Source organism: Lactuca sativa, chromosome 8 (genome assembly GCF_002870075.4).
Source record: "Lactuca sativa cultivar Salinas chromosome 8, Lsat_Salinas_v11, whole genome shotgun sequence".
Lineage (NCBI taxonomy): Eukaryota > Viridiplantae > Streptophyta > Magnoliopsida > Asterales > Asteraceae > Lactuca > Lactuca sativa.
In genome coordinates, this window is record NC_056630.2 from 26,723,700 (window position 1) to 26,747,165 (window position 23,466).

The window sequence follows — 23,466 nt, forward strand, 5'->3', positions numbered from 1 at the left end:
ATAAAATAAAATTAAAAAAAAAGCATTTTAATTCAAAGTAAGTAAAGTAACCTGAAACTTTGGATTAGTGTTCTGAGCTAAAGTGTGTGCTAGCATTCGGGTCTGCTCCATAGCAGCCAAAGATGGAATGTTTGCACCTGTCATTCGGTCCACAGACATCATCTGCGTTTGCTCCTGAAATCAATAATATAAGAATTAATAGTAAGTCAACATTTAACTATTATTTTAATTATTGATGTGAAAGAGCTCACTAACATGCTGGAATTTAAAAGCCCAACCCCCAGTACCATGTTGTCGCTCAAAGGATAAAGCCCAAGCATTTGAGTCCCCACCGTGTTGTTGGGAAAATTCATCAGCCCAGCAATACTGATCCAGCTCTGCATATCTACCAGGCATGTGCTCCCTAACCAACCCCCCATGATTATCGATCTCTAAAGAAGATAACAGAGCATTCACCTGAACAAGTATTTTAATGTAATAAACAAAGAAATGAAAGTAAAATTGCTATTTCTTGCATTTAATTGTAATCTTTAATACCATGTTATTGTTGAGTTGGAGTACTTCATGGACATCATAAAGGAACATGATGTCTTGTGAAATTGAAAAGAATTTGGTGAAACATACAGAGAGAAAATGGTTTCTTGTAGCATCGATTCCCTGAGCCAAAATCACATCTTCAATGTTATCTGGATGGCTTCTTTCCCAATCAATCATATAGACCTGAAAAAAGACATGTCACTTGCAATGAAAAAAGACATGTCGTATCGACGAGAAATCTCACAACTTAAATCTTATAGACCTGAAAGAGGGTATTTAATTTTTTTAGTAAAAGAAAAAATCATTTTACTATTTTTTTTAAATAAATTGACATTAAGCATATAATACAGGGTTTTCATCAACCAAGAAGATTACCATACTAAAACTCAAACACCCCACCCATGCAAACTTGTAAACAGCCGAGTACCCAAATACCGGAAATACCTGAGCTGATTTGATAGAGTCGCGATGAAACTGACATACTTTTCCTAAAGCATAAACCGCATTATCATATGCCATTATATTATCAGGCTGGAGGGTATTTGGGTGTCTTATTACAAAATTTAGCCTTGAAATAACCTCTGAAAAAATCAATAAAAAAGTCAACAAGTCAATTAAAAGTCAATATAGAATGGAAAGAGAAAGGATTTGCAAGATCTAATTTACCTCCAACAAGAGGTTTAATTACAGAGCCGCCATGTTCTGCACACACGCCAAGTCCATATACAGTTGCCTAAAAAAAGTCAACAAGTTAACAAGTGTAAAATCGTAAATATGAAATTATATACACAAATTCTGACCTGTCGGATATCTGGATTCTAATCATTGCATGCGTCAACAAGGAAAGGGATCTATGTAGCATAATATCTGGTTTGTAATTAAAAAAAATATTAAAAAAAATATGAAGGTTAAAAAGGTAATTATGGTAAGTACTATGCAAGGTAATGTACTTTAAAGCTGTTTGCGACACTGCTCTGCCATGTTATCAAAGATTCAAATAGCAATTCATCTCTCTTCTGTTGTCTTATCCTTGCCCTTCAAAACATTAAAAATAATAAATCTAATTGCTTTAAAAAAATGTATAATCAAAATACGAAAATAAAAAATGAAATTTGGATTAGAATACTCAATACTTACCCACATGGGCATTATTTAAGATGATAACTCATCAAAGAAAGGTAAAAAGGAAGCTTTAAATGTTTCCACTAAAGTTCCCAAAATTTCACCAACGTCTTAACAAAAAATAGTCAAACAGATAAGGTTTATAAGATTCATGTCAATAGTAAAAAAATGGTTATTTGTTGGGAAAAAAGAAAAGTCAACAAACTTGGTCAAAGACTTCTTCTTCTTGCTCTTTTTCTTCTTTAAGAAGCTCTCCTTCTTCTGCATCAAAATCTTCAGCATTTGTCCTTTCAGCTCTTTCTTTTTTTCTGCTTGAACTTGCTGTAATCACCTGTTTTATTTCATCAACAATGCTTCTCACTTGATTTTCATCTAAAGAAAATGTCAAAAATTGGAAAAAAAAAACATAAATCTAATGTTTAAAAATTTACCTGTTCTTGCAAGCCAACCACAAGCTCTCTGAGCATGAACTCACCATGTTTCTCTCTCAAGAAGGTAAGACCTGAAGGAGAGACATTGATGTTAGATCCACCCAAAAGTAAATGTAAATCACATAGGACTTTTCACAGCTTATCTAAGAAAAGTTTATATAATTTGTGGTTCTTTATTTATTACTAATGATAGATAGCCAACTACAGTCGACAACTTTATACTTTCCTCTTATAAACTTTCATCTAGTGAAGATCAATTTTAGCTGATCATATGAATGATGTGTTTTTCATCACTTACACAATAAATTCAATTTTCTATCAAGTACATAAAGTAAGCTTTTTTTTATGAGGAAATGAAATTCAATTGTATATATAGTACATCAATAGTGACTATTAATTCAAAAAACAACACCTATCAGAGAGAGAGAGAGAGAGAGAGAGAGAGAGAGAGAGAGAGAACCTTTGAGAAATAATAACCTTCAGGCACAAATATTTGAAGGCTTAAGTTGCCCTCATTGGAAGAGCCACCATCAACTAAAATTGTTTGTGTGTCAGCTGAATTTCATTTTCTAAGGTGAATTGGAGATCTTGATTTTGGTACAGGAGGCTGAACTCCTTTTAGCTCAAGTGTAACAACTTATGCATCTTCTTTGTACAGATCCAAATATCTAATGAGACTGTTGTTTACATCAGCTATGAATAGTCTCCCTGACAAACAACATTAAAAAAGTTTAATGATATGTACTCTATAATGAGACTGTTGTTTGGAGACTTCAGATATAATAAGAAATCAATTGAACTTGGGAATTAGGAGAAAGAAGAAAAGAACACAAACCTTTGCATAACAGTTAAGCTACATAACATCTGGAATATTCCTTATGCATGAAAAATTCCCAACATAATCAAACCCTAACTTACAGAACCATGAAATCAAAAATAATAGAGATGCAAAATGAGTATATTCAAAAGAAGTTGAAGGATTTCCAGTTAGCAATGGAGTAAATCGTACCTGTAGATGTCGTTATTTAGATATGTAGAGAAGAAGAGAGGCAAGTCATGGCGTGTGAACAGATAAGCCGATATTAACATAGAATCTTCAAGAAGATTACTCGGTGGAGAAAACCTAAAACTATCGATGGAGATTTTTGTGAGGAGTGATAAAGATGGAATCGGGGAAAAGTTGGACCAGGGATTATCGTGAAAGTCAACCGTTAATTCTCCCATCCTTCTGCTTGAATTTGAAACCTAAATTGTGTTTGAACTGGGTGATATGGAAATGTTCAGACAAAATATGGAGAACAAAGGCAAAAGAGAACGAGACAGGGTTTTCAAAAAAAATGGGATTTTACTTTTTCCCCTTTCTACTACCGAGTACAACAAGGGAATCAAAGCCGTTGCAGACATAGTTATAAATCACAGAACAGGGGAAAAGCAAGATGGAAGCGGGAAATACTATATCTTCGAGGGTGGAACTCCAGATAAACGCCTTGATTGGGGATCTTCCTTGATTTTCAAAGACGACGACTATTGTGTTGGCAATGGAAATATCGACACAGGAGATCCCATTACAGGTTCCCCAGTCATCGATCACGTAAACCCTATAGTCCAAAAGGAGTTATCTGATTTGATGAATTGGCTCAAGATTGAAATAGGGTTTGATGGGTGGCAATTTGATTACGTAAAAGGGTATTCCTCGAGTTTCACCAAGATCTACATGACCAACACCTCTCCCGATTTTGCAGTTGGAGAGCTATGGAGCTCGTTAGCTCATGGGCAAGATGAAAAACCATATTAAAATCAAGATAACCATAGAAATGAACTTATGAAGTGGGTGGAAGAAAGGGGGGTTTTGGCAGGGATGATCTAGGGTTTTCAGCCAGTGGAAAAAAAGCGGGCTTTTTAATTTTTGGATTTCATTTCCCCCTCGGAATAAAACGCGCGTTTCATTAAAATTTATAAAGCGACATGGTTAGACGACGCACATTTTATTTAAGGTGCCCTCCGTTTTTTTATTAGACACTAATTTTAGGGCACGCAAAAATGCGCGCCCTCTATGATTCATATTTTGGAAAACTGACATCAACTTTTAGGGCACGCTCAAATATGTGTCCTCTATCAGCGCGTGTCATTGATTGCGCGTCGTAAAAGGCTGTTTTTCTAGTAGTGCCTTAAGTTTAATTAATCTCTTTTAGTCACAAACTTAATTCTTATTAATTCTTGACTAATATTAATTAAACAATATGATTTCTCCTTTAATATATTATTCCCATAATATATTAATAAATCATATTTAATCCTTTCTCTCCATAATTCATCCTATCAAGTTGCTTTGGTGAAGGCAACCCAAAAGGACCATGCACCATCGGGTCAAGTACATACCAAAATAGTTATGGACTTAGACACTAATCCAACAGTCTCCCACTTGGATAAGTCTAATAACTATTCGGCGTATGACTTCAGATCCTGATCTGCAATTGTAGCTTTCCAAAGCCGTTGTCAACTCTGATCCTATCATATACGCGTGTCCTTTAGATAAGGGATCATATATTCCTCCATTCTAGATATCGTATAAGACATGATTTCTAATCATTCTCTCTGTACCATTTCTCGACTTCCGATTTATGATGACTGACTAATTGAACAAATCAAATTAGCCCTAGCCCGGCCGAGCATTTACGTTTTCCATCACTAAATCATTGAGGGGCCCAAAGATATCGCTTTTATCCTATTTGGATAAAAGGAACGGATAAACTTTGATTCAATGTTCGCTTGCACTTACTCACCGAATCACACACAACAATATGTTTTATGACACCAAGTTATTGGTGCGTTACATATTATCAATGTGCAACCGATTTGCAAGATACAACTCACACATCTCGGTTTCAAGAATATAAGATATTATCGTCTCACCAATCACTCGTGATACAATTCATGGAGTGATCCAAGTGAGCGTGGGTTTAATCCAATGCTCAAATCATATTCATAAGCACTCATGAACGTTGCAGCAAACATTTGCTTATGGCTAATACTCTTTAGACAATCCACACACCAATTCATGACAGTCTTTATTCATACCTACTTCCAACATATGAACGACTGTGGCCCGTTCGAATAATTTGACTGTTCTAAACCAATTAAATTATTCAGGAAGTCAAAACATGCAAAGTGAAACACAAGAATAATACTAATCCCATATGGCCTCAACCTTTGAGTATAATTAAAACACTTTTTATTTATCACCATATCGATTACTCATTATTTGTTGTTTCGGGTAATCAACTTCTTACTTGAATTATTACACTAGTCCCATGCTCTTATCATGCACACAATGTTTACTTATGGTTCTTACTTTGTGAAATAGATCAAATGAACACATTTCCAATCATACCATTTCACAACTCCAAATCCTTTTTCATAAGCGAAAGATTATCAAATTCTTTCCACTTATAGAATATGTTAGATTCTAACATTTCATGCAATTATCCTTTTTGTAATGTCATAGCACAAAAAGTCACAAAGACTATTGCCAACGATATTACAAAGTCCTCTATCGGAGATTGTTACAATACAATTCCTTAGATATGATGTCTCTCACTCAAAGTACATTCCTTTGAACATCCTTTTGCTTAAAAGTTTCTAATCTAGACATAGATTTTCAATATTCAATTCCCAATATGGATACGTTTCCATATTTTCCATATGACAACTCATTCTTAATAGAATCTTATCTATTCATAATAATGTCGATATGGTCCATTCAATACTATACTTCCAACTACTCACAAGTGACCAATCCTCGGCGAACTTTGGATTGTCCTTTGATAGTTGTTTAATTATCTTAGTCAAAACCGATTCTTGTCCTTCTTCCCTCTAAATGCGCTAGACATTTGGAAAATTTTAGAATGGTCAAATATTATAGCATTTGCAATTGATCCCATACCCGAAGCGTATTGGACACGATGCATAATGTCTTACATGAAGATTTGATACTTTATCAATCTTCTGCCATAATATTTTATGTGCTGCATTCTCAAAATTCGAACTATGAAGAGGAATGCCGTAATCATAATCGAAATTTGTGAACGCACTATGTTTCCTTGACTAAATTATTAACATTCCACAACCTAAGCCTTTAGATTTAAAATGAAGCATAATATTATCTCCCTTAATTATAGCAAAACAACTTTTCAACTATTGCGACTTTGCAAAGTATAACTCTTGTTTTCTATAATTAATATTGCTAACTTGCAATACTTTCCGTAATAATCATACAATCATAACATTTATGCTCCCACTATCATGATGATTATTATAAACATAACGCTTATGCTCCCACTAGCTTTGACATGTATTCAGAAACCAGCTTAACTTCCAGAAAAACAGCATTTGTTGAATTCCTTAAGTTCATGTTTCTAATACCTAATGCTTTGATAATCCTTTATCTAAGCTTATACACCTAGCTCATATGTGTGTCTAAACAATTCAGACTAATTGTCAAATCTCACAATTCGAATCATGGAAAGGGATACCGTAACCATAATCGAATTCGAGAATTCAATTTCACAATCACTATCTTCTTAAAATCTTTGTTAGTGAAAGCATTTCCTCACAGTCACTTTCATAAAGGAGGGAATATTATGACACTTAGATTTTAATGGTGTATGTGTTCCTATCCATGTGAATTTGTCAAAACTAAGTTTTTTGACAAATTCAAACTCATATGGACCGAACTTTCTTAATCTTGATTTCTTGCCTTATGGTAGCACAGCTGCCCACCATGTCTTCCAAGTAGTTAAGCAGCTCACCTTTTCCTATCAATGTACTTTTCATTGATCAAGGTGCCTGCCTTTTATGCGTTCAAATGAGAACTCATAGAACTCACATGCATAATTAACTTAATTGGAATGGCATAGAAACAAAATAGTGTCAACACGATAGGTTGTAAACCTCAACTTGTGTGCTAGTGATGATCGATAAGGTTTATTTTGATTTGTTCTTGAAACCTTTCAAGACCATTAAGACTCCCACTGACTCCTTGACATATAAGATTCTCTTGTCAATAAACATTTCTTTACAAACAAATATTCAAGAGTTAGTGTAGTATTTATCAAAACACTTAATAAATTGGTCCTAGTTGGTCTTTGTCTTATCCAAGACATCACAACTTTCCACACTTGATGAATGTTATAAACCTTCTTAATGCTTATTACTCAATGTCACAATCTTAACTCTAAGACTTGTTTTGGAACGAAGTATGATTGACTTCTTGATTTAACCATTCTTACAATTCTTGATTCATCTTTTTAGACATACAATTGTACTAAGACTTACTTAGAGGATCAATTGAGATATGGTTCTTAATCATTAAGACCTATCATAAAGCATAAAAGGTACTCTCCCTTCTTCTTAGAATGGAGAAACTTTTATCTTTCTGCCTACTTGATTCTTCTTATTCGTTCTGCTATTGATTTAAACATTTTCAATCAATTCAGAATTACGCTTAATCTTATAAGTATAATCATATTTACTAAACCTTTAGTAAATCATGACGAATATCTTTGTTACTCTTATGGTGGACTTTGATCAACACACAACTTTGTGTACTCGATCTCCTAGTCCTTCACTTGACACTTTGTCAATGAATTAGTCTAATTTCCAAATATGAAATTTCTCATTCATTGTGCAACCAAGTTGCATGATTCCAAGTTCTGTCCAATTGAAACTTGGGCGATGAGAAACTCTCCTTATTTTGTAAATTTTTGACATTTCCATAATTAAGAATCAAATCCACTATTGCTAATAATAGAAACATTCAAACATCAATTTTTCATACACGCCATTGCAAGGATAAATAAATAATACAAAATCAAAATTTATTTTATCGCGGAAAAATTAGTCCTTACAATTCAATTCATTGAAAAACTATGCTAATACATATTTCTTAGCAATCTAATTGTAACTCTAAGTAGTAGCTCAAGAATCTAATCTTCAAGTAATACGATCGAAATCCATTTCTTCACGGTTAGATTCTGCTCACTTCTTCCCTTAATCTTCCTCTCTTTTCTTCGATCCTACAAAACATCAATTGTAATCTTATCACATTATGTATTAAGAATCTAGAATAGGAGCTTAAAAGAGTTAGTCAATGGATTTTACCTAAAGCAGAGCCATTCGTTTTGACTCTCCCATCTCTTAGATCTCTTAGGTAAATAGGGCAACTTCGTCTCCAATGCACCTTCTCTTGGCAATAAAAGCAAATTGACTCTTTTGGAACAGGACATGGAACTACTTCAGACATTGCCTTTCTCTTATGATCCAACTTTTCGATCATAGCATGTCTTTCGTTGCCATTGTCTATATCCATAGAGGTCTTGAAGGCAGATTCACCAATCAACTTTGCTTTTCTATTGCGCCAAACCATTGCTGATTCAGCAGCAATAAGCATATAGGTGAGATCTATAAGGGTCACGTCGCAGTTCATCATATAATACTCTCTTACGAACTCACTATACGAGTTAGGAAGTGACTGAAGAACCCAATCAACAGCCATCTCCTCACAGACAACGGATCCCAACATTCTTAACCTATCAATGTGTGACTTCATCCCCAGGACGTGTGCACACACCGACTTTCCCTCTTCATGTTTACTTGCCAAAAGGGCTTGAGTGAGCTTGAACTTTTCAAGCCTTCGAACTTGTGGGTTAGGGAGAATAATTGGAGGAGGTGGAGGAAGTGAAGCATGATTTCGTGTTCCTCGATCGAATCGTGGAATATCATCTTCATGTGGAAAGCTTGTTCCACGGGATTTGGGAAGACCATAGTTGTTGTACTTTGACATCTACAAAACGGGAGAAAACAAATTCAAGTTAGTTGATTGATTGAGTCCTTAGTAAATCACCCAAATGAGATACTAAGGCTAGGACCCAACACAATATGCTACAACCTAGAAAAGGGATGTCGTAATCTAGTTGCAGAATATTTGAAGGTAAGTGAATGACGATTCACTAATTTCCACCACGAAAAACGAAAAAGAAATTTAAGTTTTAAATTTATGAAAACTCCTAGATCCTTTGAGATTCATTGAACATTTCAATGGCATGTTTAAATCTCGATATGCCCCTCTTGTTTGTGACTGGGATGCCGAGGATCACAAAGCGGGTGTGAATAACCATGCAAATTTACATGGTGCCCTCACATGTTACGGTCACCTATTCGATGTGTCGGTAAACCACACACGCTCCACCAAACTATGACAAACATTGAGTCGCCCTTTGCTACCTTTGCTTAGAACCATTTAGTGTGCCGGTAAACCACACACGCTCCACTAACGTCTTCGCAAGGGCACAAAGTGTAATTTCATGGAATTGCATCAATTCACTTTTGCCTAAGTAACTAAGATTGGGAATTTGTAAAACATTTAGTTACTTTTGTACTTCATTATACTTATAATGGAAGGTTTTGTCCTATCCTACCCGTTCGGCTAACGACCCTCCACTAGTCAAGAGTGCGGTGGGTAAGAGTGGATACCCATTCAATCGCCATTTTATAGGCAATTTCCTTAAACACCCCTTATAGACCAGCTTCGTGAATGAGGTCTACTAACGGTAAGACTGACTTTTACGCATACATATATATAATGTTAAACTTTTAATTTTATATATATAGTATAGGGTGTATTTTACACTTTTAAAATACTAGGTGGTCAAATTTAACAATTATACTTTTAATTCAATTAAATTGTAAACCAAAGGTTTATGGATTTATTAAACCTCTTTTAGTTATACACCTTAATTAATTAATAAAACCATAAGGGTGTGATTTGAATCTTTTCAAAACATGACTAGGGTTTTAGAATTTAACATTCCTAAATTAAACTTTTAATCAACTTTTAAATTCCAAAACTTGAGGGCAAGTTTTGAAACATTTCAAAACATTTAGGTTTAGAATTTAAATATACATCAAAATTAAACTTTTAATCAAAATTTAAATTCCAAAACTTGAGGGAAAGTTTTGAAACATTTTCAAAACATTAGGGTTTCAACTATTTAAATTTCAAAACTAAACTTTTGTGTATAAATTTAAACTATAAAACCTAAAGGGGAAAAACTGAAACTTTTCATAACACAAGGATCAAATAACAAATAATATAAATTAAACAATTAATTTCATCATTATCTATATTTGACTTAATTTCAATTTCTTGCAAAATAAGTTACCCAATTAATACAAATAATCCAATCTTTATCATATAAGGAAGTTATTATCTAATCAATTGGTAATTATCTTGTGTTTTGGCAAGGATATTCTTTAAGAAATAATAAAATTCGTATTTTATAGGTTTAAAACGAATATGGTAATGATCCTTAAGCAAAACAGCAACAAAATCCGAAAATTCCTCTGTCTGACGCTCTGACTCGCCTAGTCACACTTTGGAACTCGCCGAGTAGGGCTGACTCGCCGAGTCCAAGTAGTGACTCGTCGATTCAGGTCGAACAGAAGACCAGAAAACGTTTTTTCAGCTACATAATGCATCAATAAAATAGAAACCAATCTAGGCTCTGATACTACTGATGGGTTTTGGTCATAAGAACATCCTATGTGCTCATACAAACCCTAATGCTTGGATTTAGGTTTCTCTATTGTACATGCAATTTATCCAAGACTATAAACCCTAGATCTAGCATATGATAATCAATGTAACATATAAAATTAGGGTTTAGATCATACCTTGATTATTATGTAGCAATAACAATCTCAAATCCTCCTTGTAATGACTTTAGAAAGCTTAGAGTCACAAATGTCACTCCTCTAATGGTTCACAAACACCAAGAGCAAGAGGATGAAGAAGAGAAGAGAAGGAGGCTGCCCAAAACGTGTGGAAACCCTAGAAGGAAGCTTGTCCACGTTTTTGAGGCATAAGGGCTCTATATATAGTGAGGCTATTAGGGTTATCTAACAAGGAAACCCTAATTTGGATGCTTAAGCCCTAAGCAACCCATGGACTCCTTTCTTTAAAGGCCTTGGACGATTTCCAATGGGTTTCCCCATAGAATTCGTCCAACCTTATAATATAAGGCAATCCATAGCCCAATTGCAATTATCTTATAATTACAATTCCAGTCCCTTAAGTTTAATTAATCTCTTTTAGTCACAAACTTAATTCTTATTAATTCTTGACTAATATTAATTAAACAATATGATTTCACCTTTAATATATTATTCCCATAATATATTAATAAATCATATTTAATCCTTTCTCTCCATAATTCATCCTATCAAGTTGCTTTGGTGAAGGCAACCCAAAAGGACCATGCACCATCGGGTCAAGTACATACCAAAATAGTTATGGACTTAGACACTAATCCAACAGATATGTGGCTGCCAACGATGAAATCAATAAGGCCAAGGAGGAATCGTCGGTCTCGACGAACTCCTTCTCCCCTCGCCACGATCTGTTTGACCCCCACCGGTGCCCTCGATTTTTTGACTAGTTTCGTTCGTGTCCATCCCCGATTGTTCGTGTTCAAGGCAGGACCTGGTTTTAGAGAGAGAGAGAGAGAGAGGTGGACCCTTTTTTATTTTTTTAATTGTTAAAATAAATAAATAAATATTAAATTTTAAGAATAATGAAAGAAAAATGAAAAATAAATACCCCAAGGGTATTATAGTCATTTCAGTTTTCGGAGGGACCATTTTCACATACAAACCACTCCAAAAGGACTACGAAACCAAAAAAAGTCACTGTTTGGACTAAAACCCCAAAATTTTGCATACCACAGGGACCATTTTTGCAATTTTGTCTCTAAAATATAATGACAAATAATGAACAAAAAATAAAGTTGGAACTAAAACAGAACAAGGTCGTAAATATAACCGATTTTTGTGGAATAAACCCATCATGTCGCTCTCTTTTCTTTCTCATACGCTCCCATACCTAACACCACCTCGATACCGCCATCGTCGCTCACTACTTCCATCTCCGATATCACAACACCACCGCCGCTATGCTACACCACTATACACTAGAAATTTACACTCTACTTCGTAGTCGTTAGAGAGCATAGACTAATTTTTTCCCTAATTCCATCATTCTCTTTTCTCTCTCATACGCTCCCATACCTAACACCACCTCAATACCACCGTCGCCTCTCACTACTTCCATTAACGATATCACAACACCACCGGTGCTTACTACACCACTATGGCACTATACGCCACAATACACTGGAAATTTAGAATCCGGACAACGAATCTCCATGTGTTCTCTCGACTTCAACTAGGTACTCTTTTCTTCACTCCAACCATCGAAATTTATTATCTCAACCAGAAGGGAATGATGTTTGGATGCGAGGCTTTAAAGTGAAGTGAATAATCAATATCAGATAACCAGAAAATTACTTGATTAGTTCAAACTTCAAAGAATACATACCTAATTTTATCACTGCATTTCTAAAAAGAAGATACATAATTTTATATTTATCTTATTAGTCGGTTTCCTTAATATAATATCATATTCTCCATTTACTTATCTTCCCTCTAAATAATCATAGATCTCCATTATAGATAGCAAATTAAGCGTATCATGGATACTTATTTATTTATATATCTAGCTCAATGAATCTTAAAGAATCTTGCCTGATCATTTCTCATTGTGAAGCCAATCTCAAAAGACAAATGATAGTGTCCAAAATGGTTTTGCATTAACAACAATAGACTAATTTGTGAGTTAGAATATAATCAAAATAAAAAGTATGTGTTACTACATATCTATGACCTGGAGATCTTAGCATATCCTTGCAATCAGTTCCTGAAACAAGAGTCGGATTCTAGCTACACAATGGAAGAATCTCCATGCACAAGGTTTAATGCAATATATCCCGTCTTCCAGAAGGTGAGTTTTCAGTCATACTTACAAAAAAAACATGTTTTTTAACCATAAATGACTCATTTTCATAATGAACTAAAGTTTGAAGGGTGAAAATACCTCTAGTTAGTTGTTTCTTTGTTAAAGATTTGTGTTAACGGACCAAAAGCATCACGTGTGTACATGTTTCCTAAAGAAAAGAAAAGGGAGGATATGTTGGGTCAAACATCAAATGGAACTTCACCAAGTTTCTAGTAGATAAATAAGGTTGAGTCATGGGTTGTTATGGTCTAACTACTTCACCATTATTCATCCAGAGAATAATATTCCATGCATATTTCTTCTCTATTATGCATCACATGTAGTGAGTTTATTATTAAACTTAACTAGTTTGTTGTTGTTGCAGGAGATATTCAGAAAACATTGAATGTAGAGTGAAATGCATCTGAAGGAAGGGGGTTTGCCTTTATAAAAGCCATCTAAAAATGTGAAGGTGTAACATCCTGTTTCAGATCGTTTGTGATTTCAGGCTCGTGGGTCATAACCCGGGCATGAGAAGGTTTTTTGAGGCTTTAAAGGAGAAAGGTTTAGGCCCTTTTTGGATATGGAAAAGGTAGGTTGTGTAATAAAAGGGTTCGAGTTGTGCTTTAGAGCCCAAGAGTATCGGTAAAGGCGTTGGCTCGATCTTTTATGAATTTTGGGTTTTTGTTCGTGGAATTTTAAGGTTGTGATGTGTTGATAGAAGCATAGGTCTTCTCGCTACCTTTCCGTAGATATAAGGTTTCTTAGAAACGGACTTATATCGAAGAAGTTATGATAGTTTGAAGTTTTGGCTAGTTTAGTCCTTATTGAGAAATGGGTGGAAAATTGGGTACGTGGGACGTACACTTGTGTACGCGCAGCGTACTCATGCGCTTTACATGATCAAGGAGGCCACCTAGTACACTGGGCATACTAGGTCCACAAAGAAACCCTAATATTTTGAGGTAACCCTATTTAAGGAACATGATGGCCTCATTTTCAGCCACCATTTCCAGTCTCCAAGCCCTCTCAAATCCTAATTTTGTTTCCCTAAGCTTGTGTGAGTTTGGTGGCTAATTTGAGTGTTTTTGGTGAAGCTCTTGGTGAAGAAGGAGTCTTGAAGGAGGATAGTTGGTGCTTCTAGCTTTTGGATCTGAGTTCTACTCTAGTTGATGCATCTTTCAGAGGTATCAAGTTCAAAACTTGCTCATTGTTGTTCCAGTTCTTGTTTTGGGTCCATTTTTAGGGTTTTATGTCCCAAGATTGGAACTTTGTGAGTTTGGTGAACTCCAAAGCAAATCTCCTGTTCTTTTAACCGTATTGAGTTGTCTTGATTCATAAAAATGAGAACTTGGTCGTCTAGATCTCTCCATGCATGTGTTAAGATGATTAAAGAGAGTCTTAATGGTTATTTTTGGAAGTTGGGTCCCATTAAGACTTGCAAACTGATAAAGTCGCCAACTTTATCAGTTAGGAGCTTGAAGTGAAGTTTCCCTAAGGTTTGGATGCTTAGAACTGAAGTGGTTAAGTTGAAAATAGAGTTTTTTGGATCTGAGCATACACCGTGTGTAAGTCCCAGTACGCCCCGTGTACTGGTCTGGTTTCCCCGATCAGGAGTCGTGTGTACGTTGAGCGTACCAGGGAAAGAACGCCCCGCGTAGTCTCGTTGTGGGCTTGTTGCGTTTTAGGCTTCGTATCCTTGGGCTGTTTTGTTTGGACTTTTCTGTTTGGCCTTTGGGCCATCTGGGATTATTTTTGGGCTAAGAGAAGCCTTGGGCTTAAGATAAGACCCATATGGGGGTTGGGCCCAATTTAGAAAATGGACTATTAGTGGGCCTTTTGTGGATCTCTTTTTTTTAATTGTTGCAAAGAAAATATTAAAAAAACTAAATTAAAGTGGCAATTTCGTCATTTTAAATGTTTTCAAATAATTTTGGACCAAATTCACAATAAATGAAACCTTTTAGACCCTAGTGCAACTTCAAAAAATTTTAGACCAAACATTCAATTTTTGACACACACCAAACTTTCAATTTTGTGTATGTTAAATCTCTTTTTTACCCACAGTCCTTTTCATATTGATACATCATCATTCCTTCTATTGTAAATGATATTTAAATCAATAAAATCTATGTTGGTACTGTATCTTATTGTGAAAACGTTTTTTTAATAAAAATAAAACTATGTATATGAAAACAAAAAAGTTACACATCGAATTTATAACTAGAAGAATGACATGTCTATGAGTGTAGTCTTGTAAAAATGAGATACTAACTTTACTTCTATAACAATTCACACTCTTTATATTATGTAACTATATACACACTAAAAGGTCTTTGTTCTAACAGTAATGAGTGATTGACATAACAGTAATGAGTGATTGACATATGTACTAATTTAGGATTAGACTAGTGTACCATATACACATAATGAAACCTTTGTGGGTACAATCATTTTTATTATTATTATTATTATTATTATTATTATTATTATGACATTGTTTTAGAGTTTTTGGTTTGATTTGATTTTTATATAAAAAACAACAGACCTTAAGATTTCAGTTTTTCAATAAAAACATCATTTTAACTTTTAGAAAAATTCAAATATACAAGGAAACAATTATTTTCAAAACCAGGTCCCAATGATTTTAAAATATTCGGTCCATAGCCCTCACAAACTTTTGTACATGATGAATCGATTATGTTTGTTTGAAAGTAGGTTGCTTAAATGCAACATTAGGTGCAACGCGACAATTCCTTCTCTGATGCTCTAACACGACTTCTTCGGCAAACCAATCCAGTTTCTCAAAATTGGTCTGCTCTCCAATCCTTTTACCCCCAAACAATACTGATTCCAGATTTTTCTGTTTCAGCATCTCATCAGCTATTCCAATAAGTATGTTAACATCGTTAGGACAAGGATCTTTATCAATATTGGCCCTTTGGGAACCCATGGTGAACCCGTTTGCCTACGAAATAAAAAATTTAATCAACATTATATTGAAACATAAAATGATATGAAAAGTCTTATCTATTTCGGTAACAATATAAAATAAAAAAAAATATATTTTAGTACAAAGGGAATTTAACTAAAAAGAAATCAACATCATTTTCCATACCCATATGGGTATATTCCCTTTCCAAAGTAAAGAAAACCATTTTTAATCGCTTGCCAACTCTCATTTACATATGGAAATGAGTTAAAAAGACCATCTTTTTCATCAAATGTATTCCACTTTCCAAGATTTTAATGACATATTGACATTGACATCAAATTCAACCCATATAAAAATATTTTAAAAAAATAATAATAATAAACCGAAAGTTTTATCAAAGTATAAAAACGTCACTATTTTCGTACCATACAAATCGGTATTTTAACTATTTATATATAGTGATTGACTACCAACAAATGGTTTTCTCCATAACCTTGTATTGCCCTTGTAAAAAATATTTTTTTTGCACGTGTAGTAGACTTTTATGATTATACTATTCTTCATTAATATAATTTATATTTAGATAAATACCACGAAAAAATAGATCAAGAAAAAAAATTCTGAAACGTGAATACGTGATTAATAATAATAAGTCATTTTGTTAAAGAAAATGTAAAATAATTATATACTAACATCTTTTACTTTACATAAGTTTATATTTTCAAAAAAAAAATGGATATGGAACTATGGAAGAGGGAAGATACCTGGATACGGACGTAGTTACTACACCGGCTCTGACCGAAGGCCATGGCGACGGCATGGTCCACCATGTCGGCGGAGCTATCACCGGAAATTCGAGCCATGGGTTGAGCCCAATCTTTAGCTTTCCACCCTTTGACTTGATTGTAATCATAATTCCCTTCTTGAAGTTGACCGGTGCCCAGTGAAAGTACCAAAAGGTCCTCCACCCCGCGCACGAATGGAAATTCCTGCTTATTATGTAACACGTGGGTGATCGCCGCCGCTGTGGGGTTGCTCATGGCTAAACCGCCGTCAACTGCAATACATCGGGTTTTTCCATCGACGGAGTTCATTGGGACAGGTTGGAATAAGTCCGGTTCAGCTGACGTGGCGCGGCAGACCTCCCATAGCCGGAAGTCGAAGCTGTCTGTCTCCATGGCGTCGGCTCGGGAAAAGAGAAACGGGGCTGAGCTGGAGAGGTCGTAGCAGGGGATTAAAACCGGCTTCAACGTGTCTTTTAAGGTCAAACTCTCCCCGTTGACCACGAATGCATCTTTCATTGCGTTTTCAAATGCTGCCGTGGCATCGATGATCCCTCCGTCACCGACTCCGCCTCCGCCGCGGAAAATCCTTTTCAAAAAACCTCCAACGCCGCCGCCGGTGGAACTCGATTTCTTATGATACAACCGTTTCCCTTGCTCCGCCAGAAACCTCCACGTATCCTCCGCTGTGAAAATCGGAACACTCTGGTTTTTGCTTCCAAACAGCATAGCCGTGAACACACCTCCGACACCTGTGCCAGCGGCGACATCGATATAATCGGCGATTCTCGCGTTCGGATTGCCGGATTTTGTTTTCAACGCGTTCTCTAGATGAGCTAGGGCTTTACCTGCGAGAATACTCCGCATTCCTCCGCCATCAATCGAGAGCACACAGATTTTACCTCTCTGGTTCGTCATAGATTGAACACCACTGTCATCAGCCACCAACATTGACGTTGGCGTGACAGATATTTCCGGAGAAACTTGCTTAGGTTTCCAAAGCTTCGAATCGTCGTAACCAAATAAGAACTTGCTTTCGAGGATCGAAAAAATCTCGTAGCTGAGCTTATCGGTGTCGATGCTACGCTCTTGCACCAGTTCCATCGATTCACGATTCGAATCCATTTTTCCCCAAACAGATCTTCCTTACTTCAAATAGCAACAGCTATGAATATGATTTCGTAAATCTTTACACGCAACCTCCTTAAAATCAAAGCCCTAAAGTCTATGTCTACCTCTGCATTCAATTTCCGGACAGATATAGCTTTCAGTTCTTTTGCCACTTTTACTCAATCAACCAGAAGAAGAATATTAGGTAAATCTCACCACATAATTCCCGCCAAAAAAGAAACACGATCTCATTTCACAACCATAGTCATCAAATTTCCTTATCACAATTAAAGAACTTAATATCAGTTCTCTTTCGTTGATTTGAAAGTCAATTCAACATGGAATTCAACAATAACATCAAAAAGGAAAGAAGGAACGAAGAATGAAAAAGACGAGTCTAAAGAAATTCAAGAAAAGTGACAAATGGAGGACGTGAGAAGGAAAGAACACAGCGATTCCAGAATATATGTATTCTTCAAGATTTTATTATTTATATATGAAAAGGAACAGACATTCACCAACAACAATTTTTATAAACAATAAAAAAATTATATAATATTTGTAAATATCGTCTTCTTCCTTCTAGTCGATTTGTCTCTGTTTCTTGTCAGATTTAACCATGGTCGGGTGTTGAGAGCCATAGTTGACGAGTTTATTTGATTGGTGTAAAAATTTAAAATTTAGTCCCTTTTGTGTTAGGTCGTTACATTTTATTCCCTTAACTATATGTAATAATAACTCGGTGAATGATACTAAGGGTATAACTAAGTTGAGCCAAACGCTTTCTAAGACTTAAGAGGGTGGTGGGTTCGGTAATTGTTGAAGTCCAAACCGCTTTCATTGCGGGTCGGAACATTCTTGATGAAGTCCAAACCTCTTGCTTCAAGGCTTAAAAGGGTGGTGGGTTTGGTAATTGATGAAGTCCAAACCGCTTTCATTGCGGGTCACAACATTCTTGATGGTCTGCTGGTTGTTAACGAGGTTTGTGCGTGGGCCAAGAAATCTAAACACAAGCTCTTTCTCCTCAAATTTGATTTTGATAAGACTTTCGATTCCATAAGTTGGAATTATTTGGATTCGGTGATGATGCAAATGGGCTTCAGGGGAAAATGGAGATTTTGGATTCGTGGGTGTCTCTCCTCGGCTAGGGCCTCGGTTCTCCTTAACAGCTCGGCTACGAAAGAATTTCAATTTATGGGTGGGGTGCGCCAAGGAGATCCTCTCTCCCCGTTTCTCTCCATCATCGTCATGGAAGGACTTCACGTGGCTATGAAGTTTGCAGCTCATTCATATATTTTTCGTGGGATAAAATTGCCTAATAAGGGCCCAACTCTCTCCCACCTTTTTCACACCGATGACGCTCTTTTTTTTTGGGAGAGTGGTCTAGCTCGAATTTAACCAACCTTGCCTGAATTCTTAAGTGCTTTCATGCGGTTTCAGGACTTAAAAGTGAATTTTCATAAATCCAAGGTGTATGACATTGGAGTTTCTAATGATGAAGTATGCAATTGTGCTCATATCTTGGGGTGTATCTTGGGGTGTGATGTCGCCTTGTTTCCGTTTACTTATTTGGGTGTTCCCGTTGGCGCTAACATGTTGCTTAAACGAAATTGGGGTGCGGTTGTGGAAAGGGTGGATAAAAAGCTCTATTCTTAGAAAGCTAGGTCCGTGTCGTTTGGGGGTCAAATTATGTTGGTTAAATTGGTGCTCGGTAGCCTGCCGCTCTACTATTTCTCCCTTTTAGAGCTCCTTCTTCGCTGGTTGATGTTTTAGAGAAATATATAAGGCGATCTCTTTGGGCGGTAGTGTGAACAAAAATAAATTTTGTTGGGTAGCTTGGAAAGTGGTTTTGGCTAGCAAAGAGAGAGGTCGCCTAGGCGTTGGTTCTTTGACGTCTCTGAATCTTTCCCTTCTATCCAAATGTATTTGGAGACTAAAAAGGGAGCCAAACTCATTGTGGGGAAAAGTCATCGTTGGGGTCCATAATCTTGAAAAGAATGTCGGTTTCTACGTTAGCCAAAAAACCATCCTCGGGGTGTGGTTTAACAATGTTAAAACCTTGAATATTTTGGAGGAGGTTGGAATTAGTTTTGATTCCGTTTTCAAAATCCATGTGGGCAACGGTCAAAACACTTTGTTCTGGATAGATAATTGGACGGACATCGGTGCCCTCAATGGTCATTTCCCATTGTTATTCTAGCTTGACAAACACAAATTGTGTTTTCTCTCGGAGCGGCGGAGTGAGACGGGGTTAGTTTGGGACTGGAAAAGGAAGACGAGCAGCGTGGAGGAGCTCACAAAGTTGGCTGAGCTCGAGGTTCTGGTTTTGGATTTCTCACCTTCGAATCAAAGGGACTATTGGTCCTCTAGGTTGTCTTGCGATGGTATTTTTATGTCAAACATCTACACGCCCTCATTGATTCTAGATTGACCTTTGACATGGCTAATTATTTATTACTTGGAACCGGAAAACCCAGAAAATTTGGAATTTTTTGGTAATTACTTACTACTTAGTGGTTTGAATTTTGAAAATTTTCATATTGATATTCTGATTTTGGGGGACTGTGACTCATTGAATATAAAACCAAAATTGAAAAAATTATAGTCTAAAATCATGTACAAACTCTAAACTACACTTTGGAAAAAACTGCATGTCAATCCGACTTTAAACGAATGATATATACATGTGTTAACGTTTTCATAGACTACAGAGTAGAAAAACATATAGCTAAAAAGTTGGAAAATTTTCAGTTTTGATATCCCGACTTCGGGGAACTGTAAATCATTGAATATTAAACCAAAAATGACAAAATTATAGTCTAAACTCATGTACAAACTTTAAACTACAAGTTGGAAAAAAACTACATGTCAATCTGACTTCAAACGAATTAGAGATGCATGTTTTAAAACTTTCACAGAATACAAAAAAAACTAAAAAACTAAAAACTTTCAGCTTTGATATCTCGACTTGGGGACTGTAAGTCAATGAATATACAACTAAAAATGACAAATTTATAGTCTAAAATTATGTACAAACTCTAAACTACACATTGAAAAAAACCGCATGTCAATCGGAGTTGAAACGAATGAAATATGCATCTTTTAAATGTTTCACAAAAATCGGGTCCGGCCCTAAAGGTGGTTCCGGTTCCTAACACCGATTCCGGTTTTTAGACCCGGTTTACCCGGACTCAAACCCGGATTACCCAGAACCCGAATAAAACAAATTTTTAAACCCTGAACTGGAACCAATTCTGTATATTTTGGTTCTAACGGTTCCGGTTCCGGTCCGATTCCGGTTCCGATCCGTTTTCGGGTTCTAAATCGCATCCCTATTACACCCTATGATGCTACCACATTTCACCGATGATGATAATCAATGATGGTCAAACTTATGTAAAATATGAGAGTTGTTACAGTTTTGAAGTTGTCTTTCTAAATTTTTTAAATACTTTGTATTTTGTATATATAAATTAGATCAAGTTAACTGGACATAACAACAACCTAACAAAAAGTATGATATTTTGTAATATGGTATAATTTTTCTTTTTAACTATTGTACTATTATTATCATTTCAAACTATCTATCATACTTATTAAAATATCAAAAGAAAACTAAAGTATTGTCAAGTCAATGCAATTTACCCATGTATGTTCCTGTCTCTACTTTTGTCATTAATTTACGCAATGATGTTCAAAAAAGTGATCATTTTGGTAACCATAAAACATCAAGGGTAGTAAATGTAACTTCTTGAAAAATCATTCATTCGTATAGTCACCGCCGATGCGGACAAATCCAACGGTCATGATCCATTAGAACCCCAATCTAATTTAGGCGCAGAAATTGATTTGTTTTTGAGCGGACATAAACGGCCGGAAAATGAGTTTGTCAGAGTAAATATTCCCCGGCGACCACTTGAAACGCCGTTGGCCATATAAACGACGCCGTAATGAAAACGGAGAGCCACTAAATATCCCGGAGCGGGTCACCCGTCCACCTAATTGCCTTCAAGTGGATGACGTACCGTAAAAAAGTCAGGGCCACCTCATTGTTGCCGTTATGTTGGGTCCAGGAAGTGCGTCACCTCCGTTTACCCCTTTGGTTACTGCAAAAAATAAGGAAGAAGGTAAAACGTAAATTTGATTTTGCTTTTGCTTTGGATAAATATTGCGGTACCCTAAATATTTATATAACACGTTTATTTTTTAATGTAAAATGCAATTTTAATATAAAACGTAAATTTAATATAAATTATCCCTATTCTTTGAAAGCAACCAAGAGAGAACCGTTAACATTAGAACTCAACAAGAGGTTCTAGAACCTATTGAGTCTCATAAAAGAGTTACCAAGGAACGTAAACATAGTATCACCTATTATCCGTCATTTGTATGGTAGAATACATCATAAACTAGAAAGATATGGTTTGCTCATATCCAATGGTAATGAATCATTTGTAGACGTTAAATGAACCTACTAGTTATCATGAAGTGATGACCGTCTTAGAGTCTACTAAATGGAATGTGGTTATGGAAGAAAAGATGCAATCTATATATAATAATCAAGTATTAGACTTGGTTGATAAATCACCCGACTATAAAACATTTGGGTGCAAATGAGTCTTCAAAAAGAAAACAAACATAGATAGCAAGTTACATACATATAAAACTAACCGGTGACAAATGGTTACACACAAATTCATGGTGTAACAATGATGGAACTTTTTTACTAGTTTCTATTTTAAAGTCTATTAACAAATGGTTACACACAAACTCATGGTGTAACAATGATGGAACTTTTTTACTAGTTTCTATTTTGAAGTCTATTAGGATATCAATCGTCATAGGAGCATTTCATGACTATTAAATATTTAAATATGAAAATGGATATAAAAACTATTTTCCTTAATTGAAAATTTTCAAAGGATGTGTTTATGACACAACGCGAGGCTTTTGTACATCCCAATAATCCAAATAAAGTGTGTAAGCTTCAGAAGTCTATTTATTGACCCAAACAAGCATCTGGCACCTGAAATCTTTGATTTGATGAGAAATTAAGGAGTTTGGTCTTTCCAAAAGTGAAGACGAACCATATATATATATATATATATATATATATATATATATATATATATATATATATATATATATGTGAGGGCTAGTGGTAGCGTTATAGTCTTCTTTGTTCTCTTTGTTTATGAAATACTCCTTATAGTAATGATGTCCCTACTTTCCAAAGTATAATACCTTGGGTAGGTAATTGATTTTCTATGAAATACATGGGAGAGGTAGCATACTTTATGGGTATCAAGATCTATAGAGATAGATCTAGACACCTTATTGGGTTGAGCCAAATTACATATACAGATAAGGTCTTGAATAAATTCAAGATACATGACTCCAAGAAGAGGTTCATACCTATCCAACATGGTTTGGCATTGAGCATAACTCAATTTCCTAGTTCAAATAGGGAACTAGAAAAGATGGATCAAGTATTATATGCTTCTATTATGGCTATCAATCATGTATGAAATGATATTTATTAAGCATGATATGTGGTATGCCTTGAGCATAAAGAGTTAATATCAATCCAATCATGGAGAAACCATGTGGATGGACATCAAGATCGTTATCAAGTAATTGAGAAGCGCAAAAGTCATGTTC

The 23,466-nt window shown here is 35.5% G+C and overlaps 2 protein-coding genes across 2 annotated transcripts; one reads left to right on the forward strand and one right to left on the reverse strand.

Moving 5' to 3' along the window:
• Positions 1-3,381: 3,381 nt before the first annotated feature.
• LOC111897470 (alpha-amylase) lies at positions 3,382-3,885 on the forward strand. Its single transcript, XM_023893430.2, has one exon. The coding sequence runs from the start codon at positions 3,382-3,384 to the stop codon at positions 3,883-3,885; it is 504 nt and encodes a 167-aa protein (XP_023749198.2).
• Positions 3,886-15,533: 11,648 nt separating this feature from the next.
• Positions 15,534-18,271, reverse strand: LOC111877191 (patatin-like protein 6). The gene is made up of 2 exons (XM_023873717.3): positions 16,678-18,271; positions 15,534-15,946 (listed from the first exon to the last, which is right to left on the reverse strand). Exons 1-2 carry the CDS (start codon positions 17,818-17,820, stop codon positions 15,677-15,679), a joined length of 1,413 nt encoding a protein of 470 aa, XP_023729485.1. The 5' UTR covers positions 17,821-18,271; the 3' UTR covers positions 15,534-15,676.
• Positions 18,272-23,466: the final 5,195 nt, after the last annotated feature.

Coding starts and splice junctions, on each gene's coding strand:
- LOC111897470 (XM_023893430.2), top strand. CDS start 3,382: ATGGAGAACAAAGGCAAAAGAGAACGAGACAGGGTTTTCAAAAAAAAT.
- LOC111877191 (XM_023873717.3), bottom strand. CDS start 17,820: ATGGATTCGAATCGTGAATCGATGGAACTGGTGCAAGAGCGTAGCATC. Junction 15,947..16,677: donor GTAACTACGTCCGTATCCAG/GTATCTTCCCTC, acceptor TTTATTTCGTAG/GCAAACGGGTTCACCATGGG.